Source organism: Trichosurus vulpecula, chromosome 5 (assembly GCF_011100635.1).
Source record: "Trichosurus vulpecula isolate mTriVul1 chromosome 5, mTriVul1.pri, whole genome shotgun sequence".
Classification (NCBI taxonomy): Eukaryota; Metazoa; Chordata; class Mammalia; order Diprotodontia; family Phalangeridae; genus Trichosurus; species Trichosurus vulpecula.
The window spans coordinates 78759738-78783266 of record NC_050577.1 but is presented as its reverse complement, the minus strand read 5'-3'; the positions used below and the strand labels follow the sequence as shown (position 1 = coordinate 78783266).

At 37.3% G+C, this 23529-nt stretch overlaps 1 protein-coding gene across 2 annotated transcripts in view; it reads left to right on the top strand.

Annotated features, from left to right (window-relative positions):
- The window catches only part of LOC118851510 (phosphofructokinase, platelet), an 87685-nt gene that overhangs the window by 53544 nt on the left and 10612 nt on the right, over window positions 1–23529 (top strand). For both annotated transcript variants that reach the window (XM_036760978.1, XM_036760977.1), the window contains exons 14-18: window positions 2897–2967; window positions 5082–5169; window positions 6152–6304; window positions 20004–20168; window positions 22400–22461. In XM_036760978.1, the coding sequence (XP_036616873.1) occupies window positions 2897–2967; window positions 5082–5169; window positions 6152–6304; window positions 20004–20168; window positions 22400–22461 (539 nt within the window). The remainder of the gene's footprint in view (window positions 1–2896; window positions 2968–5081; window positions 5170–6151; window positions 6305–20003; window positions 20169–22399; window positions 22462–23529) is intronic.

Genomic DNA, 23529 nt, shown 5'->3' with positions numbered 1-23529 from the left:
CCTTTCATTCAGCTTTAGCTATATCCAGTTCCCAGAAGTTGTAATTTCCTAAGTCTCACCCATAGAAGTTTTTCGAATTTATTCCTATTCTTGGCTTCGTGCACCTTTCTAAGAGAATGGTGTCAGAACACAATCCTCCTAGTCATAGTCTGCTGCGAAAGATAATTCTCTAGATGTATGTCACAGACTGCTATGTGTAATCAGTTTGGTTCTAGTGTATATTAATACCATCTGGTGGGCTTGAACTGTGGAAGTGATGCCTCTTTTTCCACTGAATGCAAGAATGTCATTTTGAGGGAAGTGCTTTGTAAGCTTGTGTTAATGCCTGGGGACACAGAGTGGAAAAAGCAGAAAGGGCACCTGATTGGGTGTCAGCTAATTCGGTTTCTAATCCTCTATCACTTGGCAGTTCTGTAACCTTAGGCCTTTTTTCCTTCCTTCCTCAGATTATTTCTCCATCAAGTAAAGAGGTTGGATCAGACAATCTCTAAGGTCCCTTACAACTTTAACATTGTATATTTCTAAGTTTAAAATAAAAACCTTAGACACTTACTGCATGATCTTTGGTGCATCGTTTAATGTCAGGGAGCTTCAGTTGCCTGATCTGCAAAATGAGAGTGTTGGAGTAGAAGACCTCTGAGGTCCCTTCTGTCTTTAAATCATTTATCACCTGAGTGATATCCTAATCACAAACACTGTAGCCTTCCTTTTGAGGAACTTTATCCCTTGACTGCTTCCTCTTCCCCCAAAGCTCCACTGGATATTAAAGTTTCAACTATTTCACTACAGATTTTATTCTAGTATCTATTGGTGTGTGTATAGGTGTTTTTTGTTTTAATGTGTGTCTAATATCAGGCTCCCTATCCCCAACCCTTTAGCATTGCTTTGGACATTTTCATAATCCATTTCATAATCCAGATTTCTTTGGAAAATTAATTAACAAAAGGCCAATTTTAGCCAATATTCTTGGTTGATATAAAGTTGTAAGAATGTAGTATTTTCTTAGAGACAATCCAAATGCCCAATAATAGAAGAATTAAGCAAATGTGAGGAAATGGCTTCTTTGGCTAAGTTTTGGGCTTCTGTTGAATTCATTTAGCCAGAGAAATAATATTCTTACCCTTTTTTTCAATCTAGGCGCACAAAGTAGACCAATTTACAGTTGCTGTAAAGTTTCTTTTGCTGTTCTTATTTCCCTAATTCTGTTCAATTTAACAAAGATATCTTAATAACCTATAGTGGGGGTGGGGAGTACTAGTCTAGATACTAGAGATGTAAAGATAAAAAGAGACAGTCTCTGCCTTTAAAAGCTTAAAGTTGAATAGGGATGTGAATCATATACACAAATAAAGAGAAGTTAGTGAAAAGTGCACAGAAGAGGAAAGATAGAAAATATGGGGATCGAAGGCATTTTGTATAGTTGAGAGGACAGAAGTCCTCATTGATAGCCAGCTTGGCACAGGAACATGAAAGGCAGGAATCGAGCAGGGAAAGATTTGGAGTCTTCTCCAGACATGGGAGATGACACACAAGTACATGAAATCCAGAGCGTATAGGAAGAGATTGGTAGAGGACTAGCAGAACAATTTGGCTAGAGTGTGGAGTAGATGAAGGGTACTAATATGAAGCAAGGTTATTGAGGGCCTTTAATGAGAAGTGTATATATTTTATCCTGCAGGTAATAACCACTGAAAGCTTTTGAATAATAGAGTTCATATTTGTTCATTGGGAAATTGGAGAGGGAGGCAGGGAGACAGTTAAGCTGTTGCTATAATTCAATTGTGAGGGTAATGAAGGTAGTGGCAGTATGAAAAGAGATGAGGGGATGGATACTGCTGAAGTCCTCAGATGTGGGGAAGAAAAGAGAGGAAAAAGTCATGAATGAGTCAAGCCTGAGTGACTGGGAGAGCACTGGTGCAATTGGTAGAAATAGAAAAATGAGTAAGCTTTAAGAAGAGGAGGGGCACATTTGAGGGGGAGGAAAAGAAAGTTGAGTTTTGGTGAGTTTTAATGACATCCAGATGGGAAAGTCCAGCAAGCTATTGGAAAAATGAGTCTGATGCCAGAGAAGAATTCAGAACTGGAACTGGCAAGCAAGTCAGCTCTGAAACTATTATGTTGAAATTTGTTATATAATTTTGAAAAGAGAGTAACCTGTATATATCATAGGGATTTCTGGTTTCATATGCAGCCCTCTGTTCTTGGTATAGGAAAATGCTTATGTTTGTTGATGTCTGTCAATTGCAGGATAACAAATTTTTTTTTTAATTTTTAAAAAATTCAGGGCTGGGGACAGATTTGTGAGTTATTTGCCTAGAAGTGATGATTAAAGCTGCAGGAGAGTAGATGAGATTTTGTGATTGAAGGAGGGAGAAAATGAGGTAGAGTGGGACTACTAAAGTAGACAGAGAAGTGGTCTGACAAGCTGATGAGAAAGTATTAAGGAAGGAAGGCTTGTCACCAGCATCTCATGTTGCAGAGAGGTCAACCAGAATGAAATTTGAGAAGAGACCATGGGTTTGACAATTTGGAGGTCATGGGTGACCTTTGAGGGACCAATTTCACCAAGGTGATAAGAGATTTAAGTCCGATTATGTGGGGTTGTAGTGTCCTGTTTCAAGGTTAGAAGTGAAGGGGAGGAGAGAGAGTGGGCAACCATTTAAAGGGAGAGTATTTTTTTTCAGTTGGGGAACACTGGAGCATTTTAGTGAGAAAAAGGAAAAGAGCCAAGGATTTCTTACAATGCTTTTATTCAGCATTGTGGAGAAGATATTTTAATAGCTATTTACACAGTTTTACACAAATGTCATTGAAGATACAAAAATCCAAACTATTTTTAAAGGTTGCCTAATTTCATTGTCTGGAGAGTGATTAATTGATTGATTTTACATTTTAGATAAAAGAAATCACCTGGGGAGCTGTTGGAGGTTGGACTGGCCAAGGAGGATCCATTCTTGGCACAAAACGGTAATTTTCCCGCTTTGGCTTTTTCTGATTCCACATTGAAGAATTTAGGTATTGTTATAATGAATCCTGTTGTTGAAATGAACAAGGGTACTGAAGATCCATGTTTTTATTTCAGCACTCTCTATACCCTATCCATAAATGTCTTTGGGAGGAGCCACTGGATTGGCTACTAACTGCTCCTTCCTAGATAAAATGGCCATACTCTTCTGTTGCTTTTAGCTATTCATGACTGAGGAATGTCTTGCCATTCACCATCCTTACTGTAAAAGATCATAAAGAAAGAAAGCAAACTTAAGTATTTATGCAAGACAAAGGGGAAAAATTTATTGGAACTATACCTTCCTTCCACGAGAGGTCCACATTTCCAAGCATTTAAGATATAAGGCAGTAATAAATATCCCTTTGGCTTTTCAATATAGCGTAGAACTGTTTAAGTTGAACTATGTTGCATCATTGGGCAGTTGCCATTGTGGAGTTTTTAAAAGCAACACCATGAGAATATTAATATGTGCAGTGACAAAATAGGCTATCTGGCATTCTTGGCCAGGTGTCTGTGGAAATTTAAGCCAGGTTTCAAAGTCATTATCTGAGTAACCCAAAAAAGAGCTCTGTCTTGAATTAGAGAAAACTCCCATTTATTCATTTATATTTAGCAATTTCTATTCTGGGTAATGATAGCTAGGTCCAAATTGATGAGAATAATGAAATATTCTGAAGTTGTCCTATACATCTAAATTCATACTGTTCAAAATTATGATTATGTAAACTTTGGGAATTGGTTCCAGCCCAATGGAATTATGCAGTATGAATTCAAATAATGTGAATACTTTGGGGGGATTCATTATTCACATGAATCAGGACCCAGATGTATATATTCTATTTAATGAGCATTCGTGCTACCACCATGCATGGATAGCCAATTTCAAAAAGTTCAGAGTACAAAAAATATACTTAACACTATGAAATAAACCTGAACATAATTTAATCTTTTGGAAATTAAGAAGGCACTGTAAGATCTTGATGGTGCTTTCAGGGTTTTCATTCTAAATATTATTTGTAAAATTATGTGAATGTTGGGAAAAAAATTTTTTTAGCTATTTAAATTTTCTAGCGATTTGGATTCTGGATAAATGAGTTTTATCAGAATGGGAGAATTGTCTCAGCCCTTTGCTTTGGCCTCTAAGTGTCTCCCAGATCTAGGTACAATTCCACCTGTAGTGTTTACCTGTCCTCCAAATGTCTTCTGATTTTCTCGGGCTCTGTGAACTGAATGTCACAAAGCCACAATGCCTCCTCAAAAGCCTCTTCATCGATGTTCTAGTTTGGACCTTCAATAATGCCAAAGAATTCTACTACCTCATTTCTCAGGGCCTAGTTTCTTAAGACATGATTTCAACTCACAGCTGTAGACAAGTCCTGACAGCTTTGAATATGTTAAGTTCAAAGCCACCTACAAGTGAGACGTTGGAGTTTCACAATGTATTCTACCTTCTCATTGTGAGCTGGCATGATTTTTGTGGTCTTATCTGCCCCATTTTCTTGAAGTAACCAATCCTAAATTTTTGTCCCATGAACATAGAAGAAACCTTGACATTTTCTTTGACGCATACTGTCTAAATATCTGGTATCATGGTCTAAATTTGGCATCCATTAGGGTAATGATATCATTTGAAATAGATGAGGCTCAATGAAAGGAAAAAACAAAATAAATAGCTGTAATTTAGTTATAAATACAACATGGGAAGCTCAGGAGACTCATGTCCACTTAGGTTCAAATTTCCTCATTCATCTGGAGAATATCTTATCATATTTTTTTGAAAACCCATTCTCCTGGTCCTTGATTTCTGGCTGCTGCTGTTTCTTGGAGTAGTTTTCTTAGGGATGCCGTGTTTGCATCTATTTGCTAACATTTTGGAATGCTGAAATATGAGAAAAACCATTCTATTTTTTAATTGAAACTGTTAGGTGGTGAAGGGAGACAGGAGATGCTAAAGTCCCTATTCATCACTGACTTTCATCAGATTAATAAGCATATAATGACCTGAATGTTTTCACCAATTTTTTCAAAGATTTTACAAGAGTTTGACCTCACTTCTTGTTTTAACCATTTTTAGTACTCTTCCTGCAATGTATTTGGCGAAGATTGCTGAACAGATGCGTACTCATAATATCAATGCTCTTTTGGTTATTGGTGGATTTGAGGTACATTATTCTGTTTTTCTATCCTCTTGTTTGTTGGTTCTCTTAGTAAGTATTGTACTCTGTGTCTTCTTCAAGCATGCATAATACTGTCTTTAAAATCCTTTGGAAGTTGAGATAATACAATTACTTTTTCAATCCCAATCCTATACTTATTATGTTTGAGGACAAAAGACAGTGGTCACTCCAGTGGATCTGGGACCCTAATTTGGGAGTAGATGGCATTTTTCATTTTACAGATCCCGATCAAACAATGTCAGTCCCATCTAGAGGGACTGTTATCCATCTCCTCCAATGGGTTTGCCACAGGGTTGAGGGGGAAGGAGGGTTCACCAAACACGAAGGACACCATAGATTTCACTTTAGAAAGTTTTGCTAAATAGATGTGGCATCAGTTTTCCAAGAACTTTGAAATCCCAAACTTGCTTTGCAAGAAACTTCTGGGTTTATCTTCCTGGTTATAGAAAAGAAAGCTAGTCAGAGTACTAGTCTCTGGAGCTTTTATGTTAACTAATCTGTTCATATAGTAAATTCCGTTTTATTTCTTTGTACTATTTCTTTAATCAGAAATTCACTGATCATTACAGAAGGTAGACAAGTCTTAAAAATCCTAATACAAGTTGGAGTCCAGTTCTCTTAATTAAAAAAAGCATATTTCTTCCCAGATTTTAGATTAATTTATATAAGAAAATTGCTCGATTAATTGCTTTGAGAGGAGATTTTAATACTTTTAAATGGGGGATGAGATTGGATTGGGATGGCTCTGTCTTTGTTCCTTTAAAAACTACCATTTCTGTTTTATGTTCCTAATGTATTTTTATGTTGCTTTTTAGTGGTTCCATGGTGTCTCAGTGTGTGACTTATGTGCTGTGGTAGAGGTGGCTTTCATGGCTCTCCTGTGCTTTTAAAATTCCAACGATGTCCAATTTTTTTCTCCCCCTAACATCCCTAATTGTGTATACTGTACCTGTACCTCACCCAATAGGCCTACCTGGGATTGCTGGAATTGTTAGCTGCCCGTGAAAAATATGAGGAATTCTGTGTTCCTATGGTTATGGTTCCTGCAACTGTATCCAACAATGTACCTGGTTCAGATTTCAGCATTGGTGCAGATACTGCTCTGAACACTATAACTGATGTAAGTCTGTGCATGTCTACCCGGCCTTCAGGCTAATACTAATGGTGAAATTGGAGACACCTCTTTTATATACCAGTATATTGGAAACAGTCTGCTTTAGCATTTGGGTCCTTCTGACAAATGCATCTGGGTTTTTTAATGGGTAGTCTACAGAAATGAAGTCTTTTTTTTCCTGGTTAACTAGACTACACAAATATTTTATACAACTAATAAAACGTTACATAGTCCATATTTTCCAGCAATGATTAATTTAGTGACAGGGTTCTTTTATGGCCTACAAAATAAAATAGAAATAGTTCAAAGTAGAGTTTAGACCAGAGATGTCAAATTCATGGCCCATGGGCTTCAAGTAGCCCCCAAAACTCCCATGGGTGGCCCAAACCAGATTAACAAGTTATTGGGAAATGCTTAACAAGATAAAAATACAACACATTTTTTATTTTTTTATTTTTTGTTAATACAACATAATGTTAATTTTTGATTTTCAAAAGCTGCAGAGATCTGTTTCTGTTTTGGGTTTAGTTAGACCTTTATTAAAGTGTTAATGTTCCTAGAGTATGAATTTCCCCCCCTTTTTTTTTATACTGAGACCATGGAGTTTTGCATAAGCTTAAGAGATAGTCATCTGGTGCTTTGAACCAAATTGCCTTTCTATTTCCCCTGCAATTTTGATTTTGACTGGGTAAATTCAGTTTCTTTCTCTGTAAAACGGAAATATGAAAGAAAATCAGCTGATTTTATGTCTGGAGCTAGAATTTCCTTTGATTATTTTAGATGACTTTTAGATGACACTGAACACATCATATTTTCTAATTTGGCAAAACTCAGTATAAAGGTGATTATCTCTTCACATTTTGGATTTTTCTTTAGTTTACAATCAAAGATGCATTTTTTCCTTCTTAATTTGTACTTGAAATTTCTCAAACACTCTGGTTTTCATTTTGCAAAGGAACCTAGATCTTGTCATGAAGTTTATATACCTAGGGTTCTTTGACATTAGACTGATTCCTAGTACTGGTAAGTAAAAGGTGGGGGTTTTTTCCACAAAAACTGAAGCCCAAATTGAGCAGGTAAGTAATGATTAGTTCATGCTCCTTGCTTTTCTATTCTTAATAATCTTTCCACACTGACCTAACTTTAGATCTTCAGGCAATATTTATGAATGATATTCCTTTTCAATACACTTAACTAACCCTAGAAAAGTCTCCTAATTGGGAGTTTCCTACATTGCTCTGCAAGTATCCATCTATCAAAATTACTAAGCATGACCTAAAAATTGCTTTTATTCCTTCTTTCCCGCCACTTGCTCTAGGGAATGGTGTTTCTCTTTGCATTACTTGCAACAGAATCATACTGAAATGCTTAATAAATTGTACCTAAATAAACTTAGACAAGTGGGGATACACTGTAAATGTGAAGTTAATTTAAAATCACTTAACATTAATAAGATGTTTTTGTGCATTAATCCAAAAGTTAGTATGTATTTATAATATGTGAGGAGTGCAACTTTTAAATGTAAAGGTAATATATATATATATTTGATGATCTTTAAAGTTGAATGTTAGTACCATGGATCATTAACTTATATAATAGTGTTGACTTTATTTGTGTCATGGGCCCCTTTGGCAGTTTGGACCTGTGGACCCCTCCTCAGAATAATATTTTTAAATGCATAAAATAAAATATATAGAATTACAAATGAAACCAAAGGTTAGTGAAAATAAAGATGTATTTATTTTCCCATCCAAGTTCACAGACATCACCCCCAACCCCACCCAGAAATCTATCTGTGACCCTTGTGGCCCATGTTTTGATATCCATGCTTGGCCAATTAGCTTTTGCATAGAAGTGGGGGTGGGGTGGATGGGACAGGGACAGACCTAAAACTACAAAACCCAAAACTTTAGCACTAGACTAAATCTCTAACCTCAAGCATTCCTTATAAAGGAGACCAGACAAGGTTTGACCAACTCACTGTAAACATTCTACAACAACTAAAATGTCTTTGTCTTAATCTTGAATCCATACTGTCTTAGGCTCAAGCACATTCTAGTTATTGTAGTAAGGAGGAAGTAACCTGGCATTACCAAGAAGGTGACTAAGAATCCAATTTACATTGGAGATTTAGAATCTTCTTCCTTTCACTACTGATCCTATTTCCTTTTGTTAGTCCTCTGTGTTATAGTAAGCTCCTCTGAATGGAAATCTCAGTCCTTCTTGATTCCACTTTGGAGACAGTAGGGGTATATTCTTGTGACTGAATGTTAACAATGGATGGTATTTAGACTCCAGTTTACTAATCTGTGATAGGAAACACTACTGTGGGTGGTAATGGAAATTGAGACACTATGACGCTAAAAATAAGATCAACTAATTAATAAGCATTAATTAAGTGCCTACTGTTTTTTTTTTGTTATTTTTGGGCAGGGCAATTTGGGTTAAGTGACTTGCCCAAGGTCACACAGCTAGTACATGTGTCAAGTGCCTGCGGTTGGATTTGAACTCAGGTCGTCTTGACTCCAGGGCCAGTGCTCTACTCACTGCACCACCTAGCTGCCCCATGCCTACTGTTTGCTAGGCAGTATTTTAGCTGTTTTTTGGGGGGGTGACATGGAGTTAACTCTGGGAACCTTGAAGCAACTTTTACATTTAAAGATGGGTTTTAGCTGGCTACATTCTGATAAATACTTTTAAGCAATGGAAAACAGTATTCTTTATCTGTAAACTTCTACTGCTTCTAATATAAACATCAAAAGTTTCTTTTTAATATTCAAACTTCTTATTTTCAAATAAAGTTTTTAAAGTATAGTCATCATGTTTGGGGGTGTTTGGGGTATGGAAGTTGAAGTGGCTTTTATGTGAAGATAAGGTGGGGTCTTCCTCCTGTCCATTATTTTTTCATGTTTTCTAGAGGGACTAATGTTAGTTGGGCTTTTTAAAAATATATTTTTATTTATTTTGTTAAATGTCTCCCAATTCCATTTAAAAAAACTGTTTCTTAAGGTATTTTCATTTAAAAAAATTGTGCCTTTTTTACTGAGGCATTGTCTTTTAGTAATTTTCTTCCTTTGCTTTCTTTTCTTTACCTAATTTTTCCTCTACAACTCTAATTTGATTTTGGAAATCATTTTTGAGCTCTTCCAAGAGTTTTTGTTGGGCTTGTGTCCAATTCACATTTTTCTCTGAGGTTTGCTTGTAGCTGTTTTGACTTCTTTGTCCTCCTCTGAGTTTGTGTCTTGGCCTTCCTTGTCACAATAGTATCTTTTTATGGTTGGGTTCTTTTTGTTGTTGTTGTTGTTGGTTGTTCATTTTTCCACGTTATTTCTTGATTTGGAACTTTATGTTAATGTTGGTCTAGTTGGGGGTGGGGAGGGGAGGGAGGGGACAGAGGAAGGGCTCTGTCTCAAGTGTCAGGCTTTTTCATACTACTGTTTTCAGAACTTCCGGAGTGGTGTTATTTGTGAAGAGGTTTGGTCACTGCTACCTTGGTCTGCACTCTGGTGCCTCCCCAGGAAGGCCTCTTTCTCCCTTGGGCCTGGAAGTGATACTGCCTCTTAATGCTTTTACTCTCTTTTGTTCCTTTCTGCACTTGAACTAAGACCCAGAAGTGGATATAGGCAATGAAGTTGCCAAATAATGTCTGGTCCTGCATCCATTGCTAGCACAGGTACCCTCTAATCTCCTTCTGACTACCTGCCAGGCCCTCACCCTCTCTGCTTGAGAGCTCCCAAAGCTGCTGCTACTTTTGTCACCACCACCTAGCCCCATCCCTGGTGTTTCAACCACATGGGCTCTGGGCCATCTCTCTCCCCTCCCTCCTATATTGTCTTGGGCTGGAAGAATGTCTCATTCTGACCTTTTGTTGGCTCTGCCACTACAGAATTCATTTTGAGGTGTTATTTTGAAGTTGCTTGGAGGGGAATATTGGGAGAGCTTGGCTGAATGCTTCTCTGCCTTAGCTCTGTCCCTGGAAGTCCACCCTGATTTCGGCTTTTAAATTCAATCTGCAGATTAGGAGCTGAGTGTGGCACCTATGAAAGGTAATTATTTTCCAAGAAGAAAGAAATTGAGGATTGAGTCACAACACAAGGCAGTGTCCCCAGGTGTAAAACAATGTATAACACTGGAAGTTGGAAATTCCCAGAGAATTTCTGGCTCCATCTTTACTATACTGTTTTATCCTTTGCTGTAGTTTCCTTGCTTGTAACTTCGGAATGGCAGTACCTGGCTTTTACTTCATAGGGATGAGCGAAGGTTAATTAGTTTTTCTTATTTTGAACCTAATACCAAATAGAATAAGAATTTGCATATATATGTGTAATATAGATATATATACATATCTACATCTATATAATAGAAAAAAGAAGACTGTAGGTGAAATTGTAGGTATCTTATGTACAGTTTGCTTTTCTGATTAGACTTCTTAAAAATCAGTTTTACATTATTTTCATCTACCTGGAGCTGGGGGATGTTCTTATGTTTGAGAATTTCATCTTTTGAGGAAATAAACGAATTGAGTAGGGTACCCTCCCTGTATTGCAGTGGGTGCAAATCATATGCTAAGTACTTTTGCCTTTTTTTGTTTGTTTGTTTTTTAACTAAGATACTTCACAGAAACACTGGGCTTCAACACAGAAAGACTGGCTTAGCAATTGCATCATTTTAGTATCTGGATCAATCTGTCCTAAAAGAAATATTTTCTACTTGTAAACATTTCAATGACCTAATTTAAATAAGAGTCCTATGTTAGCTGCTGTTATACTCATTCAAAAAATCAAGAAGGACTGCTTTCCCTGAAAAGCCTAGAAGCATATGTGTCTCTAGGTTTTTAAGAGATGACCTATTCTCCATGAACCTGGACCATTTGTCCGTTTTTAGGTAACCAATGTTTAATTTATGACAGCTCATTTAAGGAGTGTTAAATTGGGCCAGAGTCTTCACTTACAGGAATTGGGATGTGTCTCTAGAATGTGAAGGGATGACCTAGTCTCTCTCTGGACCCAGATCATTTGACTGTTTTTAGATAAGCAATATTTAATTTGTTACAGCTCATTTAATGAGTATAGAATTGGGCCAGAGTCTTCACTTATAGTAACTGATCGAGCCTGCTCCCTTTAGTAGGTGCTGTGAGGGAATGAGATTACTAAGTATGGAGCAGCAAAAGGAGCCTTCTATTTGATGTAGTACTTTCATAGTCCTTTGGTGTTACCAGTGGGCTCTTGCTGTAGGAAGGAGGCCAGCCAGGGCCTTCCAAAATCCATCATTGATAAACCATCTGTCTTTCAGGATCTATCTTCTTCCCTCTGATGTTCCTTAATTGGTTTTCTGGCATGAACTGGTACCCCTTAGGAATAAGCAGTCATAGAATATTAAAATATTGAGGTCTTGGAACAAACTTAATCTGCTATTTGTGTTTAACACAAGTTAAATTTCCATTTGTCAATAATTTTACCCATCTTCCAACTATAAGTATTTTGCATAGCTATTGCTATGGAAAATAGATCTCTCAGTATGTGCATCATAAAGGCACAGATGGCAGAGTTTTTACAAGTGTCTGTCTTGAAGATTATTTAGGAAGTTCTAACAAAGCTATATGATATCCCTAATAGAAACATTTTTGTTCCATCAAATAACATTATTTGCCTCAGTATACAGCAACAGTGCACTGAATATATTAGATGCTACTATTGTATGTCATTGAAACCTTTGCTAGTACCCATAACTATTTCAGATCTAAAATTATTCCTTTGGTAAATTGGACCTCTTCTTTAGCATACATAAATGAAGAACCTCTGGGGTTCCTTAGACGCATTGAAAACATTTTCAGTTGGTATCAGTAGCACAACTGCTTATGGCAAAGCTTTGTCTTTTTCATAGGTGTTATAGTCTTTAAGTGACCTGCACTCAGCCACCCACCACTATTTCATTTCTTGGGCATGCTGTTTGAAGATTTTCCTCTTTTTCTAGGAGACTCATGGTGGTGGGGGACTGGGGTGGGTGCTGTGGAACGTGTAGCAATATAAAAAATTACTAGTGGCTTCAAAGGGTTGATTAAAACAAATTTAATTTTCACTTCAGGGCCTACAAATGACAGGTTTGACAAGCCTAAGCAGGCTCCTGTGTTTGCTTGTTTTATGAAGTCACAATTGGAGCTTTTTCAAAAAGCAGTCTGTTCAAAGGTGTGGTTTCCTTCCTCGTGTCATTCCAGCATCTTGAGTGATAGGGAAGCATACTCACCCTTATACTAATGAAAGAGGCACTGGAAGGTTCCATGGGGTCCTAATCTGATACCTCATTATGGCATGAACATGACCCTGGCAGCCCATGCCACCGAGGCACAAGCTTTGGTACATTCTCTCATGAGAATATGTTCTGGATATGTTCCAGGCAACAGACTGTATCTACTTTCTGAGGACCAACCTATGTAGATACATATGAAGAGGCTCATTGGCAATAGGCTGGCCACTTGTATTGAATTCTTTGGCCATGGCAACCTATGAAACAGAAAAGTCCATTCAAACTGACCTTAATTTGCTGGATGGTTCTGTAGTGAAGTAAGAGAACATTGGCTTAGTTTCTTGGAAAATAAATTATATATCCTTTGGAAAGTAACAATAGTACCAGTGTCATAATACTAGTTCATTTTTCATACTAGGAAATCACAGGAAGCCCAAAAAACCCCGCCCCAAACATACCTCATTTCATAGTAAATTGGTTTAAGTGAACGCAATCATGGGATAACATGCAGGGACTGCAGTCAGGAAAAGAAAAGTATCAGTCCTTTCATGGAAGAAGAGCTCAAACTGACGGTAGGTCATATCCACTAATTTTTCCCTGGTGCTGATGCTGGTGGTGGTGAGAGAAGGCAATGAGGGAGTTATCCCTAATATTAACATAAGTGGATCTAAACTTTCATTGACTGAGTATTCTTTATTAATACTCCATTTGCAAGTTAATAAATTCTCAAGTTGCTAACCAAAAAGTCACAATGATAGATAATTCCATTTGGCTCCTTTTGACAGCAAAACTGAAGTATGTTAGGGTTTTGAGGTGAATAATTGGATTCATGCAAACCTGGGGCACAGCCAGGTGGCACAGTGGATAGAGTGCTGGGCCTGGAGTCTATAGGTGCATTCATCTTCCTGAGTTCAAATCTGGCCTCAGACACTTACTGTGGCTTACTGTGTGACCCTGGGCAAGGCACTTAACTATATTTCCTTAGTTTCCTCATCTGTCAAATGAACTGGAGAAGGAAATGGCAAAACACTCTAGAATCTTTGCCAAGAAAATTCCAATGGGGTCCCGAAGAGTTGGACACCACTGAAAAGACTGGACAACAACAAACCCACCCAAATTTACACAGCCTAGTTACCCAGGCAAGGGAGGTAGATTATCTAGACATAGAAATAAGAGAACACTTACAAGGAAGGAGAAAGCTTCTCCTAGACAGCTTCAAAGAAGTAACCATGCAATTCATCCCAGGGAGAAAGAAGAGCATGTGAATAATTAATTGGCCTAATGTATACTGGCATGCTTAGTAAATAAATGCAATGAATGAATTAGGAATGTGGCTAACTTTTTACATGTGTGCATGATGCCTGGGGTCTGAGGCAATTTTATCCTGTTCTTCTTGGCCTCTTTGTGGTAGTGTTGTTGGGTTATTGTTTGGTATTGATAAGAATTTGCTTTATCCTGAAGCAACAAGAAGAATGGTATTTTATTGCTTGTAATTTTTATTAACATTTTAGTTCTGCTAATTTTTATCAGAAGGTTTAATCTGATTTTCTTCCTTTAAAAAAGTCAAATACAGAATCACATTAACCTCCTAGAATAGCTATACTAACTGATCTGTCTCTCATGCTTTCATCTCAGATTCACTTATTTGTACTAACCTCCTTTTCAGAAAAGGATTGTGCCAATGTGACACCTTAGTGCATTGTTGTAGGTTTCACTACAGCTTCCACCCCTCCCCCCCGCCCCATATTATTTTCAAATTTCATTTTGCTCCTATGAATTGCATGAGACTAATGTGTTTGCCACTAGAAAGCCAGTCCTCCTCCTCACATGCAAGGCCACCATATAACCACTTTGTAATTGATAAGTATGAAATGCATGGTGTAGATTGCTAACGGTATTTGTACTGCTGCTTTAGGGTTATCAGAGTTGTATACAGCTATCTGAGGCACGGCCCAAATATAAGGAGTTTTGCATCCCTATTTGCATTTTGCCTGCTACTATTAGCAACAATGTACCAGGCACAGATTTGAGTCTTGGTTGTGACACTGGCCTGAATGCCATTGTGGAGGTAAGAGAAGACCATTTCTGTCTACTTGTCAATTGGTTACTACTATAATAAGAATAACTAGTTAAGCAGTCTTAGAGCCTTAATTTTTCTTTAAAAAATTTTTTTTGTTTATTTTCTTTATCAGGAAACATTTTTTAAAAAAATAACGTCTCTTCCATTATCTCCCCTCCCCCATAGTTTTGTTGCTGTTTTTTTCTTAAAGAAAAAAAAAAACGACAAGCAAATACCTTTAGTACCTATCTTCATAGTCCAGCAAAACAAATTCCCGCATGTCAAGCCTTAATCTATCAAGGCTATACTGCCTGAGACCAAAAGATAACATTAAATATTTATGGACTTTAGCAAACTAAGTCTGTTGTTCTTTTCTCCCTCCTTCTCCAGTACCTAGTATTATGTTGTATCTAGCTATATCAGGAATACTTTTTCAAGAACATGAATTTTTAGTCTTATAATAAACATACATAATAAGTTAGACCTAAACATGTGAATGAACACTCCTTTGTTACTTAAGCAAAGGGAGGGCAATATTTATCACCAAAGGGTATTTCTTTAAAGTATACCTGATGGTGCAGCTGGTTTTCTTTGAGGGCTGGGGTGGGGAACAAAACCAAACCAAGTGGAATAGATGAGTGGTCCCTCACATGGATTTAATAACTAAAGCAAGTTCATTTTATTGCATAGGAAAGCTCTAAGTCCATTGGATTGGATATAGTAACTTAGAAAAAATGTTTAGGAACAAATACCCACCTATTTGGAGTCAAGTCATCAAGCCAACACTTGGCCCATTTCTGTCATTCTGATGAGCTCAATCCTCGTTACCTTGGGTGAGCAGTTTATCAACTATCCATTTCACTGTGGGGTTCTTTTTAAGATCAGATCTTCATTCAGTACATGGTCACACTGTACATGGAACACAGATAATGACAAATACATTTATTTGGTGTTCCCCTCACCTAGATTTTGAGAACACAGTCGGTCAGTTACCAAGTCTGAATGACATCAGGGCAGCATTCTGGAAGTTCCATGGCTGTGGTACAATGGCCTGGTAGATCTGAAGGCTTTTGCTACTGGTGGTGTATACCCCATGTACAGTGAGAAGGGTAATTGGAAGCAAGAAATCATATCAATAATATGTTCCCTGTGCAAAACTCACAAGGGATCTTGATTTTCAAAGATTTTCTTGATTTAGTTTGTTTTGGTTCAGTCAGAAGGACCAGTGTACTTCCTCGGGAGATTGTCTGAGACAATCTCTTTCTACTTTGAATTTTCTGTAAAGCCCTGTTGAGAACTTCCCTAGTGCTGGATGCTTGGTTGTTATCAGGTCTTTCAGACTTTTAGTCCAAGTTGATTGTGGGTTTTGGGGGTGTATCAGTAATTAAGGTGGGCTTTTAACACTTATTTAATCAAGTGCCCTTGAAGAGTTTGTCCTTTGTTTCTTTGATTAAATTAGGAGTCTTTGATGACCTCCTTGCCTCAAGGGAAAGCCTAGTTTACTTGGGTTTGAGTCACATATTTGTGACTTCAGAAACTTTTAGGCCACGTGGGTTTAAGTTACATGTTTGTGATGCTTCTAGGTCACATGGGTGAGTCGCATATTTATGACTCAGCTTTGACCCTGAACAAGATATATAAACCCAGAGGTTGGTGTTCTCCTTTGGAGCTCCCACTCACTGGAAGAGTGACGCATGACTGTGGGCAAGTTGTGTAACCGTCCATCCATCCCCCCACCCCCACCCTCGGCTTCACTGACCCAGATGTTGGTTTGTATTTGGTCTGTTAATAATGTATGTTGGTGATTTGTTTGTATTTGCTCTGAAGTTCAGGGTGCTGGCTTTTCCTCCTGAACTAAGTGAGTGATAATTTGTATGTTGGATTAAAGTGAGATTGTTAATCCCTTAAAGTTGCTTTCCTTAGTAAAGCAGATCAAAAGAATCTGTGCTAGCAGCTCTTGTTGCTGGTCTTGTTGGGTCTTATACCCCACAACAGCTGCTAGCCAGATTGTTGGGATGTAGGACTACATACAGAAATATGTAGAGCCAGAAGGGATATTAGACAACATATAGTCCAACAGAGAGGTTGTTTGCCCAAGCTAAAACTTAGCTCCTGACTATATTTAACAACAAACATTTGTTGAAAAGACTTGAAAATCAGGGAGAAGAAAGGGCAAATTATCCTTCAAACATCTGGCTATGTATATCCTATACACTGATCTCTGTCAGCCTGTTTAGTTCAATGAAGTTAATTTTATTCTATCCTGGTCAGTTTGTTCTGAGAAAGCTGAGAAGGTATCTTAGATAGTTTTGCAAAAATAGTTTGGAAGAATGATATAATACTTTAGTAGTATGATAGAGCACTAGGTTAAGAGTCAACTGGCTTGGTGGCAGTTCTATCTTTCACTATTATGTGTGCCTTTGTGTAGCCCAATTAATTTCTCCAGGCCCCAGTTTAATCTATAAAGAGAAATTTGGATTAAATTGCCCTTAGCTTCTTCAACTCTAAGATTCTTTGGCTCTTAACCATATAATTTCTCTCATGGTGGTTTCTATATGTTAATTTGTTTTGTGGTCATTTGTTAATCATTTGTACAGGTGAAGAGATACATTGATGTGATCATAAGCCCTACCCCGTAGAGGACATGTCTTAGGCACAGGAATTTGATTCATGGCATGAAACCATGGTTTCACTTGTAAGATGAATCACAAGTTGGCCATGAGGACTATGTTCTACTCCTGCCACAGAGTTGCCAATTTGTGGTCTGGGGGTCATATTCCTCCAACTATGTAGTAAGGAGTCACTCCTTTGCCAGGATGCCCAAATACCACATTAACTAATAGCTCCCAAGGTATACCATGCAGATAATCCTTATGTGGGTAGTAGTTATACTGACTTTTGGCTGAAGCCCTTTTATGTGAACTCAGTATAATATTAGTTAGGATAAATAAGAACTCTCCATTACATGTTGCAGATGTGAGTGAATATATAATTTATGTCTAACCCTGTGGATCTCGTAAAATCAAGTTCTTTTTTTCCTTTTAAAATGAGGTCAGCCTCATACCTAACATTAGTTTACATCATTCATTTTTTGTGTCTATTTAGTATTTTATTTTTCCCCATTTAACATGTAAAAACTATATTTAACATTTGTTTTTAAAACTTTGGGTCCCAAATTTTCTCCCTTCCTCCCCCATCACACCCCATTCTTGAGAAAGCAGGCAATTTGATACGGGTTCTACATGTGTACTCATGCAAAAGACTTCTATAGTAGACATATTGTGAAAGAAAACAAACAAAAAAAAAACCTCAAGAAAAATGAAGTTAAAAAAAGCATGCTTCAGTCTGTATTCAGACACCAATCAGATCCTTCTCTGGGGATGGATAGTATTTTTCATCATAAGTCCTTCAGAGTTATCTTGGATCATTGTATTGCTGAGAATAGCTAAGTCATTCACAGCTGATCATCTTACAATATTGCTGTCCCTTTGTACACAGTACATTCAGGTTGCATCAGCCCATGCAAGTCTTTCTAGGTTTTCCTGAGAGTATCCTGCTCATAATTTCTTATAATACAATAGTATTCTATCATAATCACATAACACAACTTGTTCAGCCATTCCCCAATTGATGGGTATCCCCTCAATTTCTAATTCTTTGCCCACCGGAAAAGAGCCATTAATAAATATTTTTGTACAGGTCCTTTTCCTGGAATATAGACCTACTAGGGGAGTTGCTATGTCAAAGGTATGCATGGTTTTATAGCTTTTAGGCGTAGTTCCAAATTACTCTACAGAATGGTTGAATCAGTTCACAAACCTACCAACAGTGCATCAGAGTCTCATTTTTTCCACATCCCATCCAACATTTATTTTCTTTTTCTGTCCTATTAGCCAATCTAATAGGTATGAGGTAGTACCTCAGAATTGTTTTAATTTGTATTTCTTCAATCAATAGAGCATGGTTTCACATGGCTATAGACAGCTTTGATTACTTCATCTGAAAACTGATCATATCTTTTGATCATTGACTCAGTTCCCTATTGTCTGAGAAATAAGGTCTTTATCAGAGAAACTTGTTTCAAAATTTTTTTCACTGTACTGCTAACTGTATTTCTCTCCATCCTCTCCCCCCATTTATTCTCTTCTCTCTCTCCTTTTACCCTGTCCCTCCTCAAAAGTATTTTGCTTCTGACTATCCCCTCCCCCAATCTGCTCCTTTCTATTACCCTGCCCCCTTCCTCTCCTGCTTTCCTGTAGAGTAAGATAGATTTCTGTGCCCAATTGAGTGTGTAAGTCTATGTGGCAAGGCAGCTGGGGTTAAGTGACTTGCCCAAGGTCACACAGCTAGTAAGTGTCAAGTGTCTGAGGTCACATTTGAACTCAGATCTTCCTGACTTGAGGGCTGGTGCTCTATCCACCATGCCACCACCTAGCTGCCCCTTCATTATCTTATCTTCAGCTAGGGTTCAGGAATCCCAAATCAAAGCTTTCATGATAATGAACACTATCTTCCAATATCATTTGGCCTACTCAGGTGGAATCTCTAATTGAAAATATTGCCCTTTGGTTACAGGTTCCTTCCCCTTTGTCCTCAGCAATTCCTTACACAAAAGAACTAGAAAATGGCTGACTAATTCTCCTTATTAACATTCTGCGTTAACTACAGTACAATAGTGGACTAGGTTATGAGGGGAAAGAAGATTCATACCGAAGTATTAATCTGAACACAAATTCTCATGGAAGATAGGGAAGGGAGAATGTATGCTTCATGATGGAATTGGATTACTGAAAGTCTGGAAGAATTTCTTTGTATGGTTATTAAATATAAAGCTATTACACTGGGATTAACTGGCGCAACTAATTGCTAGCTGTGGTAAAAGTGTTCATGGTCAAACATTCCAGAAATAGATTCAGAATCACCAAAGCTCTGAGAACATACTGAATTTTTTTGAAAAAGAAAATAATAGACAATTATTTATACATGTACAAATGAAGAAATGAAAATAACAAAGTAAGCCATGCTGTAGAATAGGTAATCAGCACTTTAATATTCAACATTTTGCTGTAAATATTAGGAGGAGCCCCAACTGCCTACTAATATTAACCCAAATGCTAACACTTTTTTATAATGGCAATGCTCATAAAATTTCAGGCTCAGGTAATTGTAAAGAAGTTGTAATTGTAAAGAAATTGTAAAGAGCTGCAGGGAAGGTAAGGGATTTCTAGGAAGAACTTGTGCTCACCAGTGGGCCAGCGGAACTATTAGCTTTGAAGAGCATGAAATGTTAAAACAATTCTAAAAGTCCAAGGTGCTAACAAGGTGGATATTACCACACATAATTACTCAATGTAAAGAAGTAACTCATTCAGAAACCCTAATTAGTACTTATCTCATGAACAGACTTGTGATCGAATCAAGCAATCAGCTAGTGGGACCAAGAGGCGGGTCTTCATCATCGAGACAATGGGTGGCTACTGTGGATATCTGGCCAGCATGGGTGGCCTTTCTGCTGGGGCTGATATAGCATATATTTTTGAAGAAAAGTTTGACATCCGAGAACTACAGGTACGTGACAATTGTAAGCTACATGGACTTCTTTTATTTCGTGTACGTGCGTGCATAGTATTGGCAGAGAGAAGGGAGGGTGATAAGGAATAAGTAAAGCTTTTCAGGTTCCACTCTCTTCTGGATAAAAACCTGAGAGCACTTAAGCCTCTTTCCATGAAAAATCAGGTCGAACAATATGTAATTCTCCAAGTCTATACCCTTCTGTAATAGTAAAGCCATAAAGCGCCCTCTGCTGGTTCACTCTGCATCCTCTACACAAGGATTTCCTAACATCCACCTGCCAATAGCAAAAGGAAGAGCATGCATGGTCTTCAATGCAATTAAAATCCATTTCTCTCAAGCCCAACTTTAGTTTGGTCTCTAAATATCTAACACTGGATCTTACCGATTTACCCCACCAATTTAAGTTCTAATAATCATATAGCATATGTATATAAGTTCTAAGCATATGTATAAGTTCTAATAATCATATAGCAATAGTCAGATCATACCCGTCAGATGATTGCTTCACTCTGGTGCAGAAGAACAGAAGGATAATAGAATTAGAGAAAGTGAGACTCCATCTGGGAAATAAGAGGAGCCCAGGAGGCAGGGACAACCCAAAATGAATTTTGCAATGTCATAATAAAACTCATTCTAGGTAGTAATATGGTCATGAGTTAAGTATATAATATAGTCTTGCTCATACTCCACCTTCTGCACTATCTTTTCTAAACTACAACTTGAGTAGTATGTAAATAACAGTATAATGATTAATTCATGTGTCCCCAAAGCCTTACACATAGGGCATTTAATAGATAATGAATTCAGGTCAAGTAGCATTCCTATCATAGAAATCTGTTCACCCTTGGTCTTTATTAGACAAAATATAGTAAGGCAATGTGGAAAAAAAAATAGGTTGTAGGACTAAAATAGGAATATATTCTGTAATTCAAAGTCTTGACTTTATAGCCCAAATACAGGTAGGGAGTATATGTATAGTCTGTTCTTCTGATTCTCCAGTTAGGTACTTGAAAGATGAATTTAGTAACCAACTCTGAAACTAACGCTTGAATTTTTACCTTTACTCTGATAATCAGGCTATTTATTTTACAGGAGTCTGTAAAAAAAAAAAGTAGGAAAGAATAGTTCTAATTACATGCACATTGTTAAACTTTGTAGTCTTGACTTGAGAACCATCAGAACGGACTAATCTCCAATTTTTTAAACCCTTGTAAACATAGAATTAAATGTTTGGAACATACATAGATATATACAAACTCAAGTTTTAATCTCCAGAGAATGATTTCTTATAGAATCCTTCCCTTTCTAGCCAAAAAAGTCCTCAAGAAGGTAGTTTTATTTACTTAATATGAAGGCACTTGCATAAAAAATCATTTAGAGGGCCCATGCATAAAGGAAACAAGGTAGTTTTATGATTTGTTTATGTCAAAATAAAAATAGGTGGGGAAGAAAAAAAATGAATAGGAAAAAATGGGTGAATTTTAAAATTACTATTTTATTTCAATTGTATAAAGCAAAAACACGTATACCATGGTCAAATGTGTTGGTTTGATATAAGGGATTGGCTGACTGCTTCCTGATTTAATAAAAAAATCATATTTGTGGAACAATGGAAAGAATTCCAGATGTGAAGTCAAAGGACATGCATTCAAATTCTAATTATCCTTCTAATCTGTTACTTTGGGGAGGTCATTTATCCTTGTGGGGACTCCAACTCCTCATCTGTTTTATAAGAGACTTGAATTAGATGCTCCTAGGTCCTATCTGGCTAGTCTGAGCTATGATTCAGCTCCAAATTTGAGGATAATAACACCCATTACTCATCTAAAATCAAGGTCAAACACCTATGGTAAATGAGGAATAAGATTTCAGGATTGGAAGCATAAATAGGAGGTTAATTCATCAAACACACGAACTGTTCTTTATTTTTAAAATAACATTTGTCCCCATCAGAAATCATGTATTGAGTAGTTACAAATGGTACAGTGAGTGGCTAAACAGATATTCACTGCACTCTGGGAGCTCCAAAACAATATTTTGATGTGGAAAGACAGGAAGATAATGAATAAGCATGTTTTAAGTGTGCAGATTATTAAGTAAATGCCAAGTGTCATATCATTGTTTTCTTCTTCCAACACTGACTATAGAAATTAAGTAATTATTTACTTGATGGTACATTAGCCAAGTATTTCTAATGAGAAAGGTTAACTTTTTTCCCCTTCTAGGCTAACGTGGAACATTTGACAGAGAAAATGAAGACCAGCATTCAACGAGGCCTGGTGCTCAGGTGCTAAAGGGTTATTTCTAGAGATTTGGGCTTTAAGCTCTTTGAAAAATAATTTTTAAATGCCAGTGGTTGGATAGAGTTTAACTATTATTTGATCACCTGGGATCTAGCCTTTACTAAGTCCTATTTCATTGCTTCATCATTGTACGTGCAAGTGACGTTGGGCTTATGAATGCTACTCCAGCCGAATGTAAACCTTAGTAGGTTCTACTGTGCTGGAAAGGTTTTGAGAATAGTATTGGCTTAAGACCATTTTCTGACAATTAACTTAGCCAAGTTAGCACGGAGAGGCTTCTCATCAGAAGGCTGGCCATTTGGCTACATGAATTCTTAGGCCACAGCAACCCATGAAACAAAGACTAACACATAAAGTGGCACTCAGTACTATGCAGACACTTTTATTTCAGCAGAGGCAAAGCAGTAGCAAAGGGAGCAGAGTGCCCTGAGAGTTATAGATTTAAGATCATCTATAAATACCAACAGCCATTAGTATCCTAAATGAGAGCCTTTTCTAGTGAGAGACCAATAAATAGATACACTTCTATAAGAAAAGAATCATCAAACTTGCCATCCTTGCTACAAACAAAACTAGAAGCCAAAGCAAGTTGCTTCTTATTGAAAGAATGTTCATAGGTTCCCCAAGAAGAAAATAAAGGTGTTGATACAAGTTAATTTTTATCGTGTAGCCAAACACAAAAAAAATTTCTTACAGGGTCATTTGGTCATCTTATATTTAGTGCTTATTGTTGTTGCTCAGGTGTTTAGTCATGTCTGACTCTTTAGGACCCTGTGGACTATACCATCCATGGGGTTTGTTTGGCAAAGATACTAGAATAGTTAACCATTTCCTTCCCTGTTGGATTAAGGCAGAGGTTAAGTGACTTGTCCAAGGTCACACAACTATGAAGTGTCTTGAGTCCATATTTGAACTCAGGTCTTCCTAACTCTGGGCCCAGCACTCTATCTACTGAACCGCCTAGCTGCCTCCTTAGTCAGTGCTCATAGTGTGTATAAAAAAGACCACTATGAAAATACTCAGAAGTTATATGCCAAATCTCTAAGAAAGGA